The 25,356-nt window shown below is 35.6% G+C and overlaps 1 protein-coding gene across 21 annotated transcripts in view; it reads left to right on the top strand.

Annotated features, from left to right (window-relative positions):
- Tenm3 (teneurin transmembrane protein 3) overlaps positions 1-25,356 on the top strand; it is a 2,467,413-nt gene that overhangs the window by 2,381,888 nt on the left and 60,169 nt on the right. For 13 of the 21 annotated variants that reach the window (XM_063234704.1, XM_063234707.1, XM_063234699.1 and 10 more), the window contains 6 exons: positions 3,770-3,796; positions 5,325-5,345; positions 6,256-6,402; positions 19,402-19,618; positions 20,620-20,739; positions 21,280-21,541. In XM_063234704.1, the coding sequence (XP_063090774.1) occupies positions 3,770-3,796; positions 5,325-5,345; positions 6,256-6,402; positions 19,402-19,618; positions 20,620-20,739; positions 21,280-21,541 (794 nt within the window). The remainder of the gene's footprint in view (positions 1-3,769; positions 3,797-5,324; positions 5,346-6,255; positions 6,403-19,401; positions 19,619-20,619; positions 20,740-21,279; positions 21,542-25,356) is intronic. The other 8 variants (XM_063234714.1, XM_063234710.1, XM_063234709.1 and 5 more) reach the window with 3 other exon arrangements.

Here is a 25,356-nt window from a genome sequence, read left to right as displayed (position 1 = left end):
GAACAGAAAGAATAAAATAATACAGGAGTGGAGGGAAGAGGGCCACTCTTAACTTTGAAAGATAAGCAGATGAGGCATCAGCATGCAGGTACAATTTTCAGAGCGATATGGGTCCTTTCTTTTCTGTATGATAGGATTTAAATATGCTACAAAAGGGCTGTCTGTGAGCAAGTGACTTCCTAAGGGGCAGCAAAGCCCACATCTGTTCCTGAAGGGTAAAGACAAGGACAAATAATTGTTGGAGTTTACCTCTCCCATCTTCCTGCTAACACAAAAGAAAGCTTACAAAGAGAAAGAACTGTTTTTAAATATATACATGTAGAGGAAGCCTGCCTATAATCCCAGCACCCAGTTAACTGAGGCAGGAGGATCCCTATGAGTTCAAAGCCAGTCTGAGCCACACAGTGAGTTCAAGGCCAGTCTGAACTGCACTGAAACCTTGTCTCAAAAGACCAAAAAAAAGTGTAGGAAGTGTGTGTACAAATAATATGGTACCGATACTTTGCTTTGCTAATATTAAAAATTTATGGACTAATTCTATAATAAAAGTATTTTTGATGAGCCCAACCTTTCTCCAGCACCCAAAATTTCCCTGTCTTTTCTACCTGAACCAGCAAGTGGACCAGGGACCCCAGTCCAAAGACTTGATACTTGAACAGTTGCTTCTTCCCTCACTCTCAGGAATGACTGTAACCTGAAGGTGTTTTGAGAGAGAGGTATTTAAAACAAAGAGTTGGCCGTAGCCTTTAAAAGAAATGTCATGGCATTTAAAGTAGACCTACCTGATAATTTCCCAAGGAAACCATGTAGAAGGTATCTAACAGAACATAGAATATAGTACATAACTATGGCTTTCAGGCAAGATTTGTGTTAGACTAGCGATCACATAGTACTTCTGAACCTCTTTCATGAGTTGTGTTTTTTTCTGGCTGAAACAGAAACTGTTTCTGAATCACCAAGAGATGCCATCATGACATAATTGTTAAGAGCAAGCTCTAAACCCAGACAGTCTAGATCGCTAGCTTGCAACTTTGCACAAATTACCTAATCTTTCTTTTTCTCATTTTCTTCATCTGTGTTTACTATCTCAGTTGTGTTTACATCAGAGGGTCATAGTGATGATTAAATAAAAGAATAATGTAAAGCTTAACTTCGTAATATAAAGCTCTTTGACAAATAACTTTGGCACAAAATAAGCCTGTATTATTATCTTCAAGACACAAGGCGGGGGTCAGGGTATTTCATATATGTCCCAGAATTGTTCTGAACCTGTTCTGAACAATGAAAAAGACATGTGAGCTAGAAATTTGGGGGTCATTAATCCATTAGGCAGGTGTGATATAAGGTACATAGAATAAAGACTCATAGAAAATCTAAAAGCAGCAGCAATTTGTATATATGAGCCTGTGTGAATTTCTCTGGGAAGAGAATCCACTTTTACACTTTTCTCAAATAAGAGACTCTGAAAGATTTTAGAATCATCAATTTCTAGGAAATATGTAGTACTGTGTCCCTAGGTATTGTTAAAAGAAATAATTGAAATCCCAGGAAAAGTGCCTTATGAATACAACATTTAACTGGAGAATTTCTTTCAAAGGATTCTATTTTGTATATCTAACACCCATTTTTATAAGAGTTTTAGGCTATATAATTTAAAACAGTACATATAACAGGTATGGCTTTTTAAGTATCAGAACATACTCAGTGATCTTCAAGGTAATTTTTCTGCATCATAATGTTCATTTCAGCAATTGTTAGGTATATTAATTTTTAAATATATTACATTATTTTTATGATTATTGTTCCTCGTGGCTTCTTACAGCATGCCTACATTTCTCTGAATATTTCCTATAGTGGCTTTCATAGTAATGTTTTTATTGTTGCAATTATTACTTTTAATAATTACTTCAACCTCATATATTGACAACTTCTTTATAACTTAGAACCAGGCTTTTGTGATGCTGTCAGAGATTTTACTCTTCAAGGCTAAAATATAGGTTGTACAATTTTTCCCTTTTTTCTTTCTGTTTTAAACTACAACCATTATTCTTTAAAATAAAATGTAAATGATAAATTGTAACATCTTCTCAATACAGATATTTTTATGGGTGGTTTTTAGCTTTTTGTAAATCTTGTGTTAAATGTCATTAATATTTAAAGTGTTATATTGTTTACCTTACTGTATCTTTTAAATGCATTTTCTAATTTCAGCTGCACTTGGTATTCTCCTGACCTATTCACAAACCTGTCTTTACCTGCAAATCAGCACAATGTTTTTCATAAATTGATTCAGTTTGCTAAAATAATTGGATTGGCTAATTACAAATAATTTAGTTCTTTCTTAAAAATACTAATCTGTATCATTAATTCATTGAGTTCTTTATATGTTTATATTAACTGAAGTGGACCTTGTGTAAAAACAAAAGATGTACTCTCCAACATTATTATTTTTTATAAACTAGGAATTTGCTCAGAAATACTACCCTATTTGAATCTGTAACTACTGTAATTTTTGGAAGGAATTATTAAGAAATTATATGAAAAATGCTGTGGAAAAATACATTTTTATTTTTATGTTTAAAAGACGAATTATTTTTACTAAATTATAACTGCAGAGTAGTATGTAACACTGTATCTTCTTTCACCTTAATTTCTCTTGTAACTTTTTGTCAATTAGCTATAACTATACTTATTTTTAGAGGCAACTGAGAAGCCTATAATGGAATCTTGTGGCAAGGTGAAGAATCCTTTTACATACACAGTATAGATGTGTCAAAACCATTTATGATTTTGTTTATGCACATGACACAACGACCGACCTAAGTGTCTATCTGAAAGTTACAGTTTAAATGATTCTGTTAAGAGTTCTGCTACCACTTGCATATATCAGTAATGAAAAATAATCAACATAAACATCTTTGTAAAGCAATTTTAGGTCATTAAAGATGCATGAATTTTGACGAAGCAGGAAGATTGAGGCTTATTAAGAATATATTAGTTCTCTACAGCGAGGGGAAAGAAGCATTTATGTCTCTGTCAAGAGGAAAGATGTAGCCTAATTGTAGCCTCATTGGAAGATAAATGGGCAGGAACAGGTACACGTGCAGTAAAACATGCAACCTTAATTCTGACTGTGCTTGCAAACCTTTTGAGAAAAGTCAAGCTTGTTTCAGGATGATTCCCAAAAAGAAACAGGATCTCAGAATACTCCCTGTTGTCTAATGGACTGCATGTGTGATCTGTGCTGTCACCTGACGTGGAGCTAACGGCTTCTGGAGAATCATTTTCTAGAGAACTTATACATGCCTTTTTCAAGTATAATGTGAAAATGCTACATTTGCTCAAGGATTGTTAAGTTTTTCTTTGCCTTACTTTTTTTGCTTTTTAATATTAAGGTCTGATTATTTATAGATCTCATAGTTGGAAAATTCCAAAATTCTTTAGTAATAAAGAACTGGTTCCATTTTTTTCTAGTTTTAGTCTTAAAAAGAATGAGGGTAGAGTGTATCCCAAAGAGTCTCAGTGATAATTTTTAGTTTACCTTCAGACTTTTCTTAAAAGTGCTGAGTATTTCCTAGAATCATGACTATATTTATTAAGATGTGAATATATTGCATTTTTGGAAGATACAAAGTATATCTCTGTCGTGTGATGTGAGTCTTATGTCAGCTATAGCTACTTGATTTGCATGTAAATTCTGAAAATTTCCTTGTCCCATGTGACACTTCTGAAATGTCTGTCTGTTCTTTTTTCTTTTTAATTTCCCAAGCTCACTATTTGGATAAGATAGTTAAAGGTACTGTATATTTGCTCTTTGTTGACGTATCTACATATATATCTATATATAACCGTGTATCAGATTGCACTAGGTACAGCAATAGACTGTTTTTCATGCATATTATTGTAAATTATGAATCAGCCTTACGTGAAATGCCTTGGATTTGAAATATTGAGACTTAAATGTCTGTGTCTCATTTTTATAATTTTGAGTTATCACAGATCTCATTCCTATGTAAAAGCATTAATTTTCACTAGCACCAAAAACTGAAGATTACAGTACATTTGCTGTTTTTTGTATATTTTATTTTATTTTATTTGCTTCAAGATCTTCACTGTTGACAGTTCAGCTCATGAGCTTTAAATTCTAAATTAAAGAATCATAGACACTCTTAACACAGAGTAAGAAATTATCAACTTAAAGAAGATTCTGGTTAACATACATTGAGAGAAATCTCATTCATCCTCATATGGAAACTTCTTTAGCTTTTTCTAAATGTTTCAAAATATATGTAATATCATAATTTATATTTTTTTATCTTTGTTAAATAAATATGCGTTCTTTTAAATCAGAATGAATAGAATTACTCTGCAGAAAACAGCAGATTCGTATGTCTTCAGTTATCACAGAAATAGGTGAAGATTTTTTTTCATGAGAGAAAATTCCCTTTCCCTTTCTCCTCAGATTACCTATTTTCTATTCCTTGTTTGTGCCTTCCATTAGAATATGAAAATATTCATGGCAATATCCAGGCTTTCATATAATAACTCTTTGTGCATGCAGTCAGCTGCTGCACTCTGTCAGTGGGGCAATTATAGCTTCCTGTTTCATTAAAAACAAAACAAAAAAATACATCCATAAGGAAAATTCACCTTTTATATATCGAAAAATCCATAAATACAGATGGTAAATTGCTTGAAAGAGAAGCAGCAGCAAAATTAATCTCATCCTGACCTGACGGCATCCATAAGTCTAATTTCGTTATGTCTGCCACAAGAGACTGTCAAAATATTCTTCTTTCTGTTAACTCTAATCTTAAGAGACAGAACGTCTCTTTGAGACATTTTCAAGTTCCACAGTGGAGGAGGGGAAACCGATACTTGAATAATTCTTTTAATATAGACTTAAACATCTTTAAATAGATTGTTCCTTTAAATTTTGTCACCAAAACAAGAGGAGCATTCTAATGATAAGAAGCTGTAACAAATCCCAATTGTGATAGCAAGTATTTTTATTAACACATATCTATATAAAATTATATTACTCTGTCCAAAGAGATCAGATTAATAACAAGCTATTCTTAGAATTTAGAGCATTTATATCTTGCTTCTGTTAGTGTCATGTCACACTCATAAATAAGGACTCCAGAGTTTACCTAGTGTCATCCTCATAAACAGATCATGTTGGCTGCATGCCAGATACCATCAGTAGGAAGTGGCAAAAATGGGGTTTTTTCAGTGTCATGTTAGACTGAAACAATTATAGATTTTGGATATATTAAATTATTTTAATTGTTTCCCAAATTTTCCCTCCTTGCCCATAAAAGCAGACAAGATAGGATATAAAGGTAACAGCATAAAAGCCTTAGGGAGATTGTCACAAAATATCACTCTTCGCTACCTGTCTTGAAGCACGTCACTACCGTGTTTTTGTTCAGTCTATCGATGTTTTATTGTGGTCCTTATGGTATTTCATTTCGTCCGTCCTAAGTAATCAAATATGCACAGCTATTACATTTAGTTGGAAATCCTGTCGGTCCTGTCCCATCCGTATGCAGCCTGAATCCTAATGTTTGTTAGAATAGACGCTAAGCTGCTTCACTATTTCCTGGGCTTTGCTTATTCTGTGAAAAGGAATGTACTCTTGGCATAAAGTATAGTCATTAATACTGGCCTATACTTTGTGCAATTATTTAATGCACTGTAATTTCACATGAATATTTGGCAACTCTGAGGCCAGATAAAATTAATGATTCTTTTGACATCATTCATTAGCTCTCATACGCTTTCATGCTCTTAAATTTAGGGGGAATTTTTTTTAAAGCAACAAGGTGCTCTAAGGAAGCATGTCCTAAGAAGTGACTACAATATTCACAACAGATTTGAAATCTAGATGAGGGATTCTAAAATTATTTTCTTGAGATACTTTTTCAAAACCACACAATATACCTTGTTGCTTTGCTGAAGGAAAAAAAAATTAAGTTAATTTTCTCTGGCCTGCAGCAATTTAGTGGACCGTTGCATATATTTCTGTCCTGCACAGGTAAGTGGTGTCTCAAGGATCAGGCCAATCAAAGATGCCACTTGGATAAGAATTAGACTCCTTAGATAATGTTGCTGTTTCTATCCATGTGCAATTACAGTATTTGTGCTGTTTATAAAGGCCTGTTCCCACTCAGTGTCCTGTATCTGTTTATTTTGGGTGGAACAATCTTTCAATACTCAAATCACTGGTGTCTTCCTTCTTTGTCTTGACAGAGGGTTGTCCTGGCCTGTGCAACAGCAACGGGAGGTGCACGCTGGACCAAAATGGCTGGCACTGTGTTTGCCAGCCGGGGTGGAGAGGCGCAGGCTGTGATGTGGCCATGGAGACTCTGTGCACAGACAGCAAGGATAATGAAGGAGGTGAGAAACACTGAGCATGAACACAAGCATGTGCCAGAGCCCAGGTTCATAAGTTACAGTGAATACATAGTTGTCTGATGCCAAAAAAAATCTGATCCCCATAGATTACATTGATTGAAAAATATAAGAGTGCTGGTGGAATGATTTTGCTCCCCATTTTTCCTGAAACAAATGCAAGATGATTATCATTCGGGGGAAAAGGCAAGGTAAGGAAGCTTCTGTATAATGTCCATCCTTCTCCCTTCCTTTTCCTAATCCCCAGGTAAATGTCCTCGTCAGTTGTTCCATTTGAGGCTCTGTGAATTTGGAGCTGTATGGCAGGATTTTAATAACTGAACATTCCAAAAGATGCTAAGTGTTTTCCAAACTCTTCTGTTGAAAGTCACAGATGGAAAAAAAAAAAAAAAACAATAACAATAACAGAGAACAATCCCCTTGAAGCTGTACTCCAGTATCTTTTCATCTCTAACTTTACACCAGAGGTGTTGATATTCTACCCAGTTTAAGCCTTTAGCTGAGATAATTATTCTCCTTTTGAGCACATCCCCCATGCTGTTGTATTTGAATTTCAGAGACTAAGGAATGAGTTGGTAATGGAATATTGCCCCTGACAGCTGCTCAGTTTTTGGCATATGTTTGGGAGTAAGTGTCTATGGAGAATTTAGTTGCTGTCTGGCCTCTGTAGTCACCTGCTCTGCAGCTTAGCATGTGCTTCCCTCCTCTCTCTTCCATTCCGCCTCCTCATTTGGAAGGGCTGCATGGACAAGTGTTGGCTAGAATGCAGGTTTTGAAGGCAGAGAAATCTTCATTCTACCATGTAGTGATTATGTGAACTTAGATAACTGAGTCATAGTCTCTTTAAATTTCAATTTCTCTCCTCTATACAATCACAGTGAAAGAATTTGAAAAAGGAGTAAGTGACAAAATGTGTGCAAAGAACATAGCATGCTTCTGGACACAGGTGCACTGTAAGTGGCTGCCACTGTGAATCTGTATTCCCTTCAGCCTTCAAAGTGCTCATCTGATCTAATAGGAATCCATAGAAAGCTCTCAGAGAAGACGGAGTAGCCTTTTCACATTGGCATCTAGGGTGGGCCTGACCCCTGTTCGCCAGGGAAACACAGTGACCAACCCCTTAATCCCCACCCGTGCACACACACCCTAGCCAAGTCTTCAGCCGTTCTCCAACCAAATGCCATTTGTGTATTTTCTTCCTAACAAAGAGCTGTGATTCTGTCCATCACTCTCTTGCAGACTGTTCACCATCTTTCCTATCAAAAAACTTGAACCATTGATTCTGCCCTGGTGCCTACTTTTCCTTTCTGCCCCTGATGGATTCGGAGTGGCTCTAGCCCTCACAGCTTTTCCCTGCTAATAATACCTTGCTCCCCAGACTATGCCTTTAACCACTTGCCTATAGAAATGGCAGCATTAATCCTCTCGGTACCACAGCCCAGATGGTAACTTTCCTCATTACTTTCCCCCAACGAGCCCCTACTCCACTTTTTCTGTTGCTTGGGGAGGAAGAAAGCGACTCTTTCTCCTTGATCGTGTATTTCAGATTTTCTTCTAAAAGGGGATTACATTGAGGAGGTTCCACATCCTCTCAGAGGGATGCGAACTGCAAGACCAACTCTATGGAGACAAGGCAGAGTAATTTAGGGGCTAATCAACTCTTTAGTATTGTTATCAGCAAGGCAGTTTTTCCTTATCCTCAAAATTTATCAACTGTGAATTGGCCTCATTCCCCTTTGTTTATTCATATTAGCATGAAACTATGCTATCTCTAGGCTTCCCTCTCTAAGGGGAAATCTGAGGTGATAGAAGACCTCCTGTGTATTCTCTACTTATCTCACATAATTTGCATGCCTCTCCCTAACCTAATTGTGTTGATCTTACAAGAACTCCCAGTTCATCATTTTGTCCTAAGATTATAACCTATGTGCCCTTTAAACTAATGTATCCTTTGAACTTACATATGAGCCAAATCCACACCAAATCCCAAATTGAAACACATGATGTCAATAAGAATTTCATGATATTATGACAGTAAAGCAGAAAGCTTAAAATTAGGACCATACTTGAAATTCTAGGACATACAATGACTGTAGGGATACAGAATCTTTATGAAAACTAACTTTGGTGTCAGAATGGTGAATTCTCAAGAAAGTAGCTAACTAACTTGATTTAGCAGATTAAAGCAACCAAGGAGGAAAAAATGCTGAGGAATTTGATGTGACACTAGTCAGATATTAAATACTTGATCTAAATATGTGCTATGATCTAGTTTGAGGGCCTTTGTTAAAGTCCAGTTTGAGCAATAAAGTCTTTGTGAAAGAAAGCAGCTTACCAATCCCAAAGCAAAGAAGATATACCAAGACATTTGGGAAAAGATAGCTACAGCTAGGGAAATACTCAAATATCTCAGACCAGGCCTTTTCCTGCTACTCCAAAATAGACTTACCTTTTTCCAATCAGGTTTTCCCTACTGCCTTGTCTACTTCTAAATATCCTCAAAAATCTGCATCTCACTTAATAGGCCCTTAATAATTTTCTCTCCCTTCTTTGTGTCTCTAAAATACTTAAGGAAAAAGCAGCCTGAGCTTCCCCGTTCTTCATGAGGAATAGGAGAATTGACTGTTAGTAGATTGGAGCAGTTTTTCCTCAGCCACGCCTTCATCCCCTGTGCAGTCATGAGAAATAAACCCACGGTTTCTGTAAGGTTCAAACAGCTGATGTATCACATACGCTAGATAACGCTTTTCAGAACTAAGGAGAGTCTTTTACCCATAATGTGTTCACTAAGACCACCACAGAGCTGAGCTGCTTTTTACATCCAGCTCCAGGTATGGGACAGAGGCGGATCATTTGGACAAAAGCAGGCAGCAGAATAGTGGATTGATAAATCACATGAAAACAGATGGTCACTGGAGTAGAGAACTGTGGATCACATATCCAAATGGGCCATGTAGATCCTCAGGAAGCAACTTTTAGTCACTGCCCTGACCTAGTTGAGAAAGCTTTCAGAGCAAATGATCAACAGTGCATGCCTATACACAGCTCATAAATATTTCTTGTTCTATTCCATCTTAAACCGATCAGTACTCTGATACATTGATCTATTTCCTGTTTCTTTCCCAAAACTCATTGTAATGATGATGTTGCCAATGTCAGATCAAAGAAAAGTGGTAGAAAGAGAACTCTGAGGGTTCACTGTTAAGCGATAGGATGTGAGTCCTTTCCTGCTGCCTTCTTTAGTTCCCTGTGTTACCTTTGCAGAGAGCCATCTGCACGAAGATTCACTCCGTCTCACAGAGCATTCTACCTCAGCTTCTCACAGTGCACTCTGCCTCCCCCATGGCCTCAACAAGAAAATCTTTTCTATTCTCCAGGTTCTGTGCAGTGATTCTTACCAGGAAAGACTCTGGTCAGACATGAGAGAAATTCAACTTAAAGGATCCTATACTTTTTTAAAAAAAAAAGGTAGCTCATGATACTGAAAATTTCAGACACAGCTGTATTCAGGTGTTCAAATAATAATGCCACAAACCTGGGTTTATTCTTCTGATGACAGATTTTTTTCTGTGTTGGAACCATTCTCAAGCTATTTCTTCCTCCAAAGCAGCCAACACCAGTTCTGAGTTTATATTCCACTAGGATGAGTATGCCACCACAAAAAAGACAGCTTTATATGATTCTATGAGGCCTGGCACTGGAAGTGAGCCTTACTCTAAATGACCTAAAATAAAGTACCTGACCAAAGAAAAATTAAAGCACTCGCACCAAAGGAAAGGGGTGTGGATTCTGAGCAGACAGCAAAATAGATTCTGCTCTTAGTAGCATTTAGTTTTAGTAGCATTTACTATAATCAAACAACATGCTCTTAACTACTTCATGTAGCTCATAGAGTATTAATTTCAGAAGGGATTTTCTGTTCAATATATTTTCCCTTTCTCCCAAACTAAAACCTTTTCACTTGACAAGAGAAGCAGTGCTGAAACTCTGACATGCTTTTTTTGCCCAAAATTAACAAGACAGCTAATTTGCTATATACTATATGTTATTAGAAGTACCATTGTTTATACATAGCCTACTCACTAAGCATCTCATTCAGTAAGGGGTTTCTTGACTTTACATCACTAGTGGTCTTTATGCAAGCATCAAAATGCAAGAGTTTGCCAAAAAAAATTCTACTGAGTTACTAACACGATAGTTTCTGCAAAATGCATTATAACTGCCATCTTTTATCATATTCTCATCTTTCTTCTTACAAGTTCTCTCTGACATCTGCTTTCCTTTCTGCCCTTCGGTGGGTAGTTCCCTTATAGGGAGGGACCTGAGGCATGGGATTCAAGTGCTGCCCTGGAGATTTGATAGTTGGGGGCACAAGAACACTTGAAAAGACTCATACTAAGCTTTGTTCAAGAATGATGGAATATCAAAGCAAAACTCTTACCAAGCATAATACATGTTACTTGTAAGTATTGTCCTCCAGAATTATTAGTTCGTAGAGGTAAGCAGAAAAATGTACCTAAAAGAGACATCTTTTTAAAGTCCTTAGGTGCTGATTACAGTACAGGTTTAAATTCAACCAAAGTTACTCAGAAATTAGAAAGTACAAGTAGTAAACAGATATTAAATAAGCAAGTAAAAAATACAAATGGAATGTTCGATCAGTAAGAAAAAGCAGGAATATGCAAGAGGTAAAACAAACGAAACAGGAACTGAAATGGATGAAATTTTCATAGAAGCAGCAAAATGAATGGAGGTGGTATAAATTTGGAGGTTACCCAATGAAAATTAGAAATTAGATGAAGATAAAAGTTTAGCAAGAAAATGAGATTGTTGTAACTATTGTGTACCCCAAACTGAATTTAAAAATGAAAGTTAAATATATTACAGGTAATAGCAGTGGAAGGGAGAAAAAAAAAATCTGTTTTGCTTTTAAAAGATCTTAATTACTTCCCCATAGAATCTAGATATCATCAGAACATAGTGTGACACTCAGTCTCCAGCCATTAAAATATATTATCCTTGATAATTATTGGGGGAAAAACTACTGTTAGTTTAGAAGACTGTCAGATCCTACTTTAAGGAAAAGACAGACTACTCTGAATCCTTTTGCTATCCAGAGAATTTTTACAGCATTTTTCCCTTCTGGGAAAAAGAAATCTAGCTTGTGATCACAGAAGCAAAACTCCCAGTCTTAACTTGGGTCTTAACCCAAGGAGTTTTAGAAGGAGAGGAAAGCAGAGCCATACAGACTGAAACTAAAAATCTCCCCTGTGTTTTACAGTCATTTGCAAAAGCTTTAGCTTTAGAACATAGAAACAGCATTGCAGAGGCCTCCCTAGTACACTTCTACTCAGGGTAAGAACTTGCCATCAATAGCACGGGAGTTACTCATAATTACAGTACATAAATACTTCATTTTCCTTGTTAAAAGAACTAATCACCATCCACAACCTGGTAGGCATTTTGTAATCCTTCATTGAATTTAGCTACACTTTTGAGGTTTTTTAATTTAAATGAGCAAGTGCTGTTCTAAATTTAATTCTTCCAAAGAATATGCCTTACAGATTTTTTTCATACCAAATATGTACAGGCCTTATTTCACTCTTCATAATAAAAACAAGGATGTACTAATTAATTTTATTGCTACTATACTAACAATTATGTAGGGGTTTTTTTTTTTTCCTTCTAGCATATAGGCAAACAGTTCATTTTTAGGTATCTATCTTTATATAAGTCTTTGTAAGTTAACAAATGTTTCTTTGGGACAGATTTTTAGTAATAAATTTTTGGAGAAAAGAGTATTTTAATTTTTGATTTTTATATCTTCTGCCAGAATGCTTTGCAAGTAATTTTCAACCACCATGCATTTCATCATTATGAAAGTGTTTATTGTTCCCATGTTCACAGTCTACATATAAACATTGTACATAAACAAAATTGTTCAACAAAACAAAAAATATGAATTTGTTTCTATGAGTGAAAATGACCCATTTTTAATTGTTTTAATTTGCATTCTCCTAATTACTAGTTAGATTTATGGGAATTTTTTCCTGCAGTGTTGGGTTCCAACCCAGGGTCTTGTGCATGTTAGACAAACATTGTGCCCCTGAGCTGTATTTTCAGTCCTAGGTTGATGATCTTTATATTTCTTTCTCGGTGATTTGTATTTTTATTTTTGTTTGCTTTTTTGTTAATTGCTTATTTATTTATCTGACCCAGTTTTTTCTATTAAGTTGTTTTGATGATTTCTCTTTAATTTTTAGGATGTCTTGATGTGTACTATATATTTTTTAAGGCATGTTGTAAAAATTTTATCTCAGATTTCCACTTGTCTTTTAACTTTGTAATTTGTGATGTTTTTCATCATGCAGAAGTTATTTTAGATTGATGTGAGATAAAATTTCTTGCTGTCTATCTTTCCATTCATTAAGTCTGGGTTGTATGTTTTCAAAGGTCTTTGTTAGATCGTGCATATTATGTACTCAGTATTTTGCATAACTTCTTTCACTACTTTTTATAATTCTGTGAATGTTTAATGTCTAATTAATGAAGCACATTTTAAACCATCTATTAGAGTGAAAAAAGAAGCACGAATTTTAAGATCCTATAGTATTTGAGGGTAAAGAAAAGATAAAAAAAACCAGCAGGGCATCATTTTGACTCATTTAGATCTCACACTTTCCATGAATTTATTCATTGCTTTCTTTTGTTCTACAAATATGTGGCCTAACGGACCAAGTAGTGTTCTGGGTGCTGAAGATACAACCTGTGAACTTGATTACCCTCAGGAAGCTTAATGAATTGTCTGAATTGAGTGCTTAAATTGTGGATGATGCTAGGGCATAAGAGAGAAAGTCAGAGATCTCCAGGCAAAGAAAACAACCAGCAAAGATTTTTAAGCAGTTTTACTCATAAGATGCTGATTTTACTCAGAAGACACTGGAAACCAAGTAAAGGAAGTATTTTAGCTAGAGAAGTAACCAATTTTGATTTCTAAAAGATTATTCTGGAGCAGCCCACTTTCCAGGCCCCTTCTCTATCTCTCTTAGTCATAAGTTATCTTTCTCTCAATAAATTCTTCCTACTCTTAAAAAGATAAATAAGATTACTCTGGCTGAAGTATAAAGAATGAATTGTTGGGCAAGACTGGAGCCTAGGAATCCAAGCTATTGTTGAGATCTTGTCAAAACATGATCAAGGTGGCTTGTCAGAGAGATAGAAAGAAATAAACTGATTCACAAAATGATTGAGGTGAAGAAAAGAAGAAACTAGAGTTAGAGATTGCCTAGGTGCAGAGAAAAAGGGAGAGAGAAGAGAAGTCAGGGATGGACTTTGAGTTTCTACTTGGAAATAGAAATGGCATGGGTGAATATTGGATCCATGCATTGAAACAGGAAAGTACAAGAGAAACAAAATATTTATAGAAGGCCATAAATAATGTGATTTTACTGTGTTAGGTTTTGAATACCTGTGTAATATCCAAGTGGCAACATCTAGATGGCAATTTATGCATCTGTAGGGCAGTGGGATGATCAACCTGAAGTCATTAGCACTGAAGTGATGTGAACATGGCAAAAGAATGTGACCAAGAAAATACCAAAACCAAACATGATCCCAATTCACTAGTACATAAACTCCAAGCATATTACAGAACAATGATTGAAAAGAATAATGAAAGACATACCTGCACCACATAAAATACCGCATCAGAATTTCTAACTGTAACTTGGAACTTAATGGGAATTGAAGGCTTTTAAATACCATAGTCAAAGGTGGTAGACATTAATCATCTTGAGGAAAAGGGAAAATTCATTAAAGGAAAGTACATGGATCTTTATCTGGTCAGTAAATAAAAGTTTTTAAAATGTATTAAAATACCTCTAGCTACTTGAAATAAGAAATAAAGAGGTTTGACAACCAGAGCAAAACCAACATAGAAGGTGACTCAGGAAAAGACTTGGAGTCACAGTTTTAAAAATCTGCCAAAAATAGAAACACCATATGTGTATTTAAATTTTACAGAAAATATATCACGAATGCTGTAAAGAATAATACAAATAGAATAGACAGAAACGTTAGAGGAAGATTAGGCATTGACCTTGAGCCAAAACTGATTTTATAAATAAAGCTTTATTGTAACAAAGTCACACACATTCAATGACATGCTGTCTAAAGCTCCTCAAGCACTATAAAGGCAGAGTTGAAGAGTTGCCAACAGAAATTATATTGTTCACAAACCTAAGATAGTTACTGTTTGGCCCTTTAGAAAATAAGTTTTCCAGTCACTATAAAAGACTGTGAAAATGTCATATGAAAGATAGGAACATGTTTTAAAATATGGACAGAACAGATAACCTGAAAAATATGAAGGACTTAGTGGAGAGTTGCATGAACTATATTACCTACTTTACATCAGAGGACAACTTGTATTGCAAAACCTAAACTGAAGAAAGGCTGTTAACTAATAATTGAAGGTATTTCTTAGTGGGTTTTGAACATTGCTGAATCTCTTTCTATTTTTTGATTAACAATGTTAGACATGGCTTCTATGCCAGTATAAATTAAGCCAACATAATATTCCTGAGACTAAAATGGAATCTCAACAATTTAGAGAGGTTATTCCAGAAAGACAATTTTACTACACTATACATTTGGGCAACTGGGTAATCAACTTGGTTGTACCAGACAGCCCTATCTGCTGTATGAGCACAGACAAAGAATGAAAAATGTTTTCTCACATTATAGGAAGCCAGATTCATAACCATCCATCACTTGCTTGGGCAAGTTACTGATAAACTGCAGAAAAATAACAAACTATGTCCTCGCATCTTGGCTGTTGAAAATGAGATTCTTTTCTGATTGATGTTAGTAGATAGGCTTGTAAAAATGCATTTCCAACTGATTAGTTCAGAAGGTGTCAACCTCGTGCAGCTTTATGACCTACAGACTACGTATCAGATGTACATTTGCTTTTTATAAACTATCAAAGATGAATGACTAAAGTTGAGCACTCGTATTTGGCAACTGTACCATATATTGCCTAAGAGAAGACACTATAGGAGTGGTATTGTGGAAAGGAGGAGGGGGGAGGAACGATTAGCTCTTAAGTTTCCAGGTTAATATAATATTTGGGGGTATTTTCTCTTGGACTGGTTTTTGTGTATGTTAAAGAATGAAAGTAAGTGGAAAACTTGTGTGACATTTGTCTTAAATCCATTGAGTAAGAACTAAATCCTTGAGTAAGAACTACTGAATGAAATATATCATAAAGCATATATTAAAAATTTCCTCAAAAATGTTGATATGATTATAAATTGCTACTGAAAGATTGGAAATTTTTTTAAAAGTTTTTGAGACTGTAAGTGACATTGGGGCAATAGATCAGTGTTCTACTACTTTAGGAAACCTGAATCTTAATAACTTAAGTTTCTAGTCCAAGAAAAATGGAGAAAAACCCACCATGTTTTACATTATTATTATAATATATTCTCATGAAAAATAAGGCAGTAGCACAGTTTCATATTTCTTCCACTAGAAATATTGCAAAATATTTACACATTTTTCATCTTCATGGCCTTTTGGCTAAGAAGGTAATATCTTGATAAATTTATATGAAAGTTTAAAGCTCACTTTTATTTGATTTTCTTACACATGATTTTAGATTTTTGTCAAAGGAATAAGCATACAGCTTCAAATAATTAACAGCCTATCATTTTAGGAACATAAGATCACTACATGAAAATGAAAGCTATAATGTGAATATTGAAATTTTAGTAACAAAGAGATTTAAAATATGCAAAAAGAGTCCAGCATTTTAAATGTTATTCAAGTATTTATTTATTAAGTCCCCTGTCTTGGTTACTTTTCTCTCATTGCTGAGACAAAATATTTAATTCCCAAAATAGAGGAAGGAAAAGTTTATTTAGCTCACAGTTCATGGAGGTTTTAGTCCATACTCAGCTGGCTCCAAGGCAGGTTGGCATGGCTGAGGGACAACCATTCATGGTGGCTGATGCAGATACCAGGAGTAACCAGAGCAAAAGAGGCAAAGAAAGAAAGCATTTCTCCTTCCCTCCCTTATACTGTATGCAAGCTACCTACCCCTAGTTGGGTACAGCACTCATGCTGCCAATCCCAGTACTAGACAATGAACCAATCATAAACACTAAACTCAGCTGTCTCCATGATGGATGAGGCTTTGGAGGGACATCAAAGCACCAGCTATAATATCTCCTAAATATAAGAAAATAATGAATAAATTTTTATTTCCTGTCTCTAGCTAAGGACTAAGGTTTTTTTTTTTTCCTAGTTTTTATGTGTCAGAAAATTCAACTCAAGCAGGCTTAAGGGAAAAAGGAGGACCTTAACTTTTATAACTGGAAATCCCAGAAGATCAAGTGCAGCTTGTTGGAAAAACTCGCAAGGATGATCTATTGTTTTTTATTCAGCTTCCTGGCTGTGCTTTTTCTGGGATGGTTGTAGCAAGCTCACAGCCTTACAGCTCGAACCCAGTGAGGGTGGAGATGGCAGAGGCAGTCTTTTTTTCAAATAGTTCCTGAAAATTACCCTAGTTACATACATTAGGTCACTTGTACATTTCTGAACCAAATATGAAAGGGAATATTCCCATAGGTTGCAAGTTGGGGAGGCGTAAATACTAAAATGAGTACTTCCAAAGAATGGGAGATAGGTGTTGGAACATAACTGTTTACTGCATTGCTCTGAAGGTGAATAAATGACTTAAGGGCAATGCCCAGCCTTTTGTTGTTGTTTCTTACTTTCTTATTTTGTTGACCTACTTTCCAGACTGACAGTTTAATCCAACAGCCGATTTTCTTTCCTCCCAGTTTGCTGTCAGGTAATGAAGCGGCAAGCTAAAATTCTGTGAATAACAGTGGCCTAAACTGACTGAGAGAGCGCACATCTGTAATCCCTGCAGTCTGGAATACTGAGACAGATGGATCAAAAGTTGAAGCTCAGGCTGAGAAATTTAGGAAGATCCTGCCTCAGAATAAAAAGCAGGCTGGGCATATAGCTCAGTATGAAGGACCTGCATTCAATGCCCAACACAAAAAAAAATGGTCTAATGCAAATAGGGCTAGTATTTTTCAATAAAAATTATGTTTAAAAACTTGTAAATAATGGTATACAGATCATTTTGACATTTGCGATTGAGTTTACCATAATGGGGTCACATAAAGACCTGTTCTATAAGTTTGAAGATTTTAAAACTGTCTTGTCAGCTCTCCCAAGAGTGATTAAAGTCTTCACAAGCTATCATCTTTATTAATCTATACTGAGAAATATAATTACCAAGTGGATCAAAATATATCTAGTGAACTAGTCAGTGAATAATGCCATCACACTATAATAACCCGACACACTCATTACTAGTGAACTAGTAATGTTTCGGAGTGAATACGGTCATGCTCCACTTAGTGATGGATGTGCATTCTAAGAACTGTGTCACTAGCGATTTTGTGACTATGTGAATACCATGGCAACCACCTGATAAAACCAAGAGAGATGGTAAACATGGAATGCAGGAGGCTGCTACTGGTGTAACATGGTATTGTGAATATAGGCAAACCTTCTTTGTATATGTAAATGTTAAACAGTCTAAAGTAATGACCAAAGATGTTGTATAGTGGATATATAAACTGTAACCATCGTTTACCATTATTAAATATAATGTACTATATACATCAATGTATAGATTGCATTTTTATGACCAGCAGTGCCATAAGTTTGCTTACTGCAGTATCACCACAGACAGGTGAGTCATACATTGTACAATAGCATGATGGCGGCAGTGGTCTGGACAATACCAGTTTTCCAGCTCCTATAGAGTCTTATGGGACCACTGACTCACAGGCAGCCCATTGTTGATCAAAATGTCGTTATATGTTGCTTGACTACCTACGTGAGCCATTGAATATAGTTCCTTTTATAGTTCTGGAGAAGTCACTATCAAATTCTGTTACTTCTTTTAAGTCACCAATACTGTAGTTCAGTTTTTCATGATGGATTTCCTATAATTACCAATACTATGGTTAATTTATACTTGTCACATTTTTAATTAATACCTGCACTTTAGGGGAGACATCAAAGAGCTCAGCTTTCTATTTAAAATTTGTGAAATGCTTTAATTTAATCAGAAACCTATTTTCCCTTCTGTAGGAGAGCAGTTTCCTTGAAAGAAGGTTGGCTAATTTCATCCATTTTATATTGACTTGTATTTCTCTTTGCTCAATTTCACATTCTGGTCTTTTCTGAATTTTAGGAAGTTACCCTACCTGGGTCCCTATTCGTTTACCATATAACTCTTAATGCATGTCTAAAATACAGTAGGCTTGAGTATATTTACAACTAATTCATATTCCTTCATTCTAGTAGGTTTTTCTCATCAATATCTTTTCCCTTCTCAGAGTAAATATTATATTATTATTTTCAACAATTTCCAACTCAAATATTTACTCTCTATGAAAACAGATGCAAGTATTATATTTAACCTGGTTTCAAAAAGTATGCTTCATAGAAATTACTCTAGGTAGGTGAAAGGTTTTTGTCCCAGACGGGACACTGTAGCCCGAGGGAAGCTTGGAGGCGGAACCAAGGGGCTCTTATCTTTCCCACCCCTAGGAATTTACCTGTGGTGATGGGCTACCTGTGCATCACTAATGTCCCTTAGGCACCACCCCAAACCTAAGCTACATGTATGCCCCCACACCACGTGTCTGACCCAGAGAATGCCAGACCCCGGAGAAAATGTTAGACCCCGGAGGGGCAGGACGTCTCTCCCCACATTCTTAAAATAAAGGTCATTTTAATTTCATACTTCTTTTCAGCCGCGCCAAAATCCTATCAGATGGTTCCGCGCCAAAAAATTCTATCAGTAGGGAATGAGGAAACAATCAAACCAAACATTCTATATCATAGCATAAAGAGGAGAATTCTCTCACTGGTTTGCTTTTCTCTCTACAGATGGACTCATTGACTGTATGGATCCTGATTGCTGCTTACAGAGTTCCTGCCAAAATCAGCCCTACTGTCGTGGATTGCCTGATCCTCAGGATATCATTAGCCAGAGTTTACAATCACCGTCTCAGCAAGCTGCCAAATCTTTCTATGATCGAATCAGTTTTCTTATTGGATCTGAGAGTACCCATGTTTTACCTGGAGAAAGTCCTTTCAATAAGAGGTTACTGTATCTTTTCTTCATATAAATTTGTAAAGACGTAATCAACAGTCCTTTGCACTGTGTGTGAAATGCTGATGAGTGTGTTTTTGAGGGAAGTTCTTTTCTTTGATACAGTTTTTCATCTTTCTGCAAATTCTTCACCAAACTTCGCGTTTCAAGCATTTTTGACACAATATGCATATTTTGTCAATTTCAATACTTGAGACAGAACATTCCATTAAAGAGTCAATAAATCTTCATTTAACCAGTTGATTTTTTTTAAGCACAGTTGGAAACGTTTCAGAAGAAGTGACAAAAAGACCCCAAAAGGCAAAACAAGTGTATTTTTTAGCTGAGCTCAGTAAATAATACAAATTTTGAATTAATGTAATGGATCTGCTAAAGGCCTGACAGTGAGATTGCATAAGCTGGTTGACTGGTACTTTACAGAGCAGTAATGACCTGAAAATAAACCAGTAAATGAAAGCAGGTGTCTCATGTCTCACTGAGCAAAGGAAGTTGATTTACACTAGAACGCCTGGGTCTGCAGTAATTTAACAGCATTGATGCAGTTAGACCCAGCAGTTGATTAAAAGTTGTTGCACAAATGTTCCTTTTTATCCCCTTAGATCTTCCACTTCTTGGTCCCTGCAGATTTACAGATTGCCTCAGAAATAACTGAAAAGCAGACTTTTCTTCATGTAAGTCATATATATGACTTAACAAAAAAGCCAAAAGTTTATAATTTTAAAAATTCTTCATATTCATTGGCTTTGGTAACTCTCCAAAATACAGATTGCAACAAATTAAAATCCAGGATAAATACAAGGCATTCAGAGGATGTAAATTATAGTACATTAAAAAGGGCATTGTCTTGGGAGTGTTTCAGGTCTGGTTTTTGTGAATAATGCTTGATTGTATATGATAGTGTTATTTTATCCTTATGTTGAATTATCTATAAATCATGATAATGCTGGACTGAGAAGACAGATGTTCATTTAAATTCTTCTACTTTTCCACAGCCTTGCATCTGTCATCAGAGGCCAAGTACTAACTGCTGATGGAACTCCACTTATTGGAGTAAATGTTTCATTTTTCCATTACCCAGAATATGGATATACTATTACCCGCCAGGATGGAATGTGAGTTAGTCGCATCACACTATCTCTGTTTGAAGTATTTTAAATATAAATTTAGACATCCTTCCATCACCCATCATGTTTATTGTCTTTTGTAATAGAAAGGCAATGACTCCACACACCTGGGACAGCACATCAGGCAGAGATATAAGTCATGTACTCATCTCCTCCTTTAAAAATTTATTTCATTTTCTAAGACATAATATAATATTATGATTTTTGGAGGGTATTCTTTGTTTTAGAAGATGCATGTTGATACATTTCGGGGTAATATTTCATAATGTCTACAACTTAACTCAAATAGTTCCAAAGAGTAGATAGAAAGCAAACCTGAGGAAATGTTTATCACAGATAAAGGATATCTAAACAGATATGAGCATTCATTGTATAATTCTTTTAATGTTTCTGTGGACTTTAAAATGTTACCTATGAAAGACAGAGGAGTTGATTTTCTTTATAAGGCATGTCAGTTCAAGGAGATGAATATTTGTAGTTTACATATGAGCCAGATAATTCACTGAGTGTATCTTCCTTGTTTCTTAGGTTTGACTTGGTGGCAAATGGTGGAGCTTCTCTCACTTTGGTATTTGAAAGATCCCCATTCCTCACGCAGTATCATACTGTGTGGATTCCATGGAATGTCTTTTATGTGATGGATACACTAGTCATGAAGAAAGAAGAGAATGATATTCCCAGCTGTGATCTGAGTGGGTTTGTGAGGCCAAATCCTATCATTGTGTCATCACCTTTATCGACCTTTTTCAGATCGTCTCCTGAAGACAGTCCCATTATTCCTGAAACACAGGTAAAAGATTCTAAAAAGCAGTATTTTTAAAGGAAGGACTCTTAGATTATATGATTATCAAAGAAATTTTGAAAGGATTACAAGATTCTAGTACTATCCTAAATAATTCTATAGAATGTGATGTGTGCAGAGCACACATGCTTATATCAGAATATCCAGTTAGTTGTTAGGATGCATTCAAAATACTTTTTCAGGTTGTATCCTATATATTTATTAACTGTGAGTGAATGAAAAAATGCTTAAATGCAACCACTAACAATGCCTTTGCTCATTCATTATTGAAAAAAATGTCAGTGCCTCTGTGTACTTGATAACCTAACTTTGTACCAGGTGTTATTGGGACCAAGAACTATTGTACACAATCATTGTTCTCAATGACTTAGTGTTTTGTTATTATTGTAAAAAATGTATTGTAAAAGATAATTTTTGGCCAAAGTGTTCATTAATTTTCTCAAGACATTATTTCCTTAAAAACTTGATATGCTTCCCTAAGCTCTAATGATATATAGTTCATAAAGCCCCATTCACAGAGGAGAAAAGAGTAACTTTTCAGAACTAGCTATACCTTAACTATTCATTTTATCTATTAAATATCGGAGGGTTATTTTTCCTTCCTGATTCCAATTAGAATAACTTTTGGATCTTAAAGATAGGCCATTAGATATTATAATAATGGTCTTTATTCTTTATTCATAAATACCTAAGTAAAAGTATGTGGTCTTTATAACAGCATATGCAGCTTTGTTCATTCTTCAAATATTTAATACCTATTCTATAGCAGGCTTCATTATATAGGTGCAAAACGGTAAAGCAGTCAGGCAAAGTACCAGCTCTCAATGAGCTTGCCAACTAATGAGCATGGAGAGACAATAAAGGATAAATGTATGTCATGTTATGCTAAGACCCAAAATACTAAAGCCAGTTAAATTGGGTAAAGGTGCAATGTTTTATAGTTTAGTCCAGGAACAACATTTTTGATTAAGTGACATTGTATCAGAAACCTTGATAGAAAAAATAAGTCTAGAGAAGAGGCTAAAAGTAAAGATATGAATTTGGCAATCATCAGAAATAATCCTTACACGGGGTGACATCACCTATGGACAGAGTAGACACAGAGAAAAGCCAAGAACAGGCATATTGTTATCTTGAAAATAATTGTTCAGATTACAATTTAGGCATGAAAAAATGATCAAACAATCAGACAATGAAAACCCAACTGTTCTTTTTTATGAACAGAGAGTAGTGGAATAGTTATGAATGGCCCTGAAATATCGTCTACTGGAGACTTCAGATTTCTTCAGCAATGTAAAAACAAAGCACTGAGGAAATAATTTCACAAAAGCATAATTTATACATAGTGACCCAGAAGTCAATGGACAGACTATTGTTTATTATATTTCTATACAATCCTAAATTTAGGTAGAAAGGGCCAAACAATCTCAAGAGTAGTAGAAACAGAAAAGGAAGAACAGTTTAGACAGAGATTTGGAAGGTGGAATTGGCAGAATGTAGTTCTAATCAAATGTTTAACAGAGTCACAAATGGGTCTTACAGATGATACAAATGGCAAAAGTAGGCTTCATTGTTTATTTTCAATTTGGGCAGGATTTATTTTTCCTGATACTGTAATATAAAATGATACAGTTAAATTATGTACCAGAAATGCCTGCTTTAATGAACTAAATTACAGATATTTATTCAGTGGAAGTAGGTTAATGATGACAGAGGCAATAATCAGTTATTAAACTTAGGAATACCACATGATACTTTGAAATAGAGAAGCAATTCCTAGCAGGTCACAGGAAACACTTATTGATGAAAGACTGTCTTACATGTAGAGAGCCTATCAAATTTATAAGAGGTTATTCTTTAAGTTAAAAGAAAACACTACATTATATACCTTAGTATGCAGCCAGTTACACATGTGCGTGCACACACACACACACACACACACACACACACACACTTTCTTTTCCTATGCTGAGACTCAAACCCAGAGCATCGTGCATGCTAGATAAGCACTCTGCTGCTGAGCTACATCCTCAACCCTTCGATAACTTAAAGACCATTGATATTCACCTTAATTGTGAAAGAAAGATTATTCACTCTACATCCTGCAGTCTTACAAAAGTATTGTCAAAGTTAAATCTCATGGAGTCTATTAGAGCTCTAAGAGTTCCTGAATATTCATCAACTATTTTGCTTGAGACAATTATGTGAGTAAGTTCTGTCATATGTTTGATAAGGAAAAGCCAAGCTGTAATAATTGGTGTACCTGTGAGAGCGATGCCTGCTTAACCTACAATATTGTTTCAATCCCTCTTCATGCCAGTACTGAGTCACGGGCCAGAATGGAGATTTGTTTAGACCATCTATGTCTTTGTGTAAATGGAAATGATGGTTGTACTCTTGGTGGTGCCAGGGGTTTTACCTAGCATATTAAAATGTGGAGAAGGTAAATATATATACATCATTTCTAACTGTTCTGTATGAGAGATTTTTGAACATTATTGAACACTGAATTAGTATTCTAATAGTTTTCTTAATTTGAAAAGGCAGTCAGTTGTGTCTGAAAAATGCCTCTTGATGAGGTAACTGAAGAAAACTTTGAGGGTGCTATTTAGTTCCTTGTAAAGAAAATGGTGACTTTCTGACACAGGTCATGAGTGTGCAGAGTCTCATGCTTTACATTGTATATTGTAAGCCTATGAAGAGTTGTGAGCATTGGCAGAGAGAATCTAAACTCTTAAGACAAATTTTATGTATTACACACCTTATATTTTTCAAAATGATTAAATAATGTAGTGGCATATGCTTTCTATGTGTCATTTGGCTTTTGTCAGATGAGCACAGTGATGGATAAATTGTAGGAGGTTTGTTTTGTTTTGTTTTTGTGGTGCTGAGGATTTAACCAAAAGTCTTCACACTGAGCCACTTCCCCAGCTCCTTATTGTTTACTTTGAGACAAGGTCTCCCCCCATTACTAAGTTGCCTGGTGTGGGCTTGATCTGTGATTCTTCTTCATCACCCCCCACCCCAGTGCTGGCATTACAGGCGTGTGCCACCATGTCCAGCAACTGTGGGGTTTAAGGATATGATTTTTAAAAACTACTGAAGGAGATAATACTTGTGCCAACATACTCACTTTCTACAAAACATTTCCAAGTCAAAAAGTATGTATTGAATGTCTTCTGTTTGTACTCAATTACATATTTGTTGCTCTCTGGAAAAATTATATGCAGTTTTAAAATATTAGCTCATTTACTATGCTATCAAAAACAGTTCAAGATTGTAACTTATAATTTAAGTACGAGAGTGTGCTGCTGTTATACTATCAGTGAATATGAATATGGAATTCGCTATAACGTAACCCAAAATGAGCTGGTCTTTTTTGTGGCTGTTGCTTCCCTTGTGTACAGTTGCCTGCACATAGGCTGGAGGCACAACACTTTCATCCCTAACGAGGCAGCGGGTTCAGGTCACACCTGTGACTGAAGGGCCCTGTTTTGAGCAACCCGTCTGACAGATCTGAACTCATCTTACTCAGGTCTGCTCAGATCCTCCAGGGTAACTGGTGTGAAAGATCGGTTAGCAGCAATCTACTGTGGAAACAAACTAACAAGTCAGTACACGTCAGCCTGCCAGAGCAGCCACAGTGATTCCTGTAGGAAGGGCAGCACCACAGGGATGGTTATCTCAGAATAAACGGTAAGAGGCTTTTAGAGAATATTAGGCAGAGCTATTTTTAAGTGTTGACTAAGACAACAGCCCAGGATCACACCAGAAAATTGAAAATAATGGTAACAGCCTAAATG

This window comes from Cavia porcellus, unplaced genomic scaffold (assembly GCF_034190915.1).
Source record: "Cavia porcellus strain 051 isolate PalLab524CR breed Dunkin Hartley unplaced genomic scaffold, mCavPor4.1 scaffold_24, whole genome shotgun sequence".
Taxonomy (NCBI): domain Eukaryota; kingdom Metazoa; phylum Chordata; class Mammalia; order Rodentia; family Caviidae; genus Cavia; species Cavia porcellus.
Note: the sequence above shows the minus strand (reverse complement) of the source record. Positions and strands in the feature narration are given on the sequence as shown.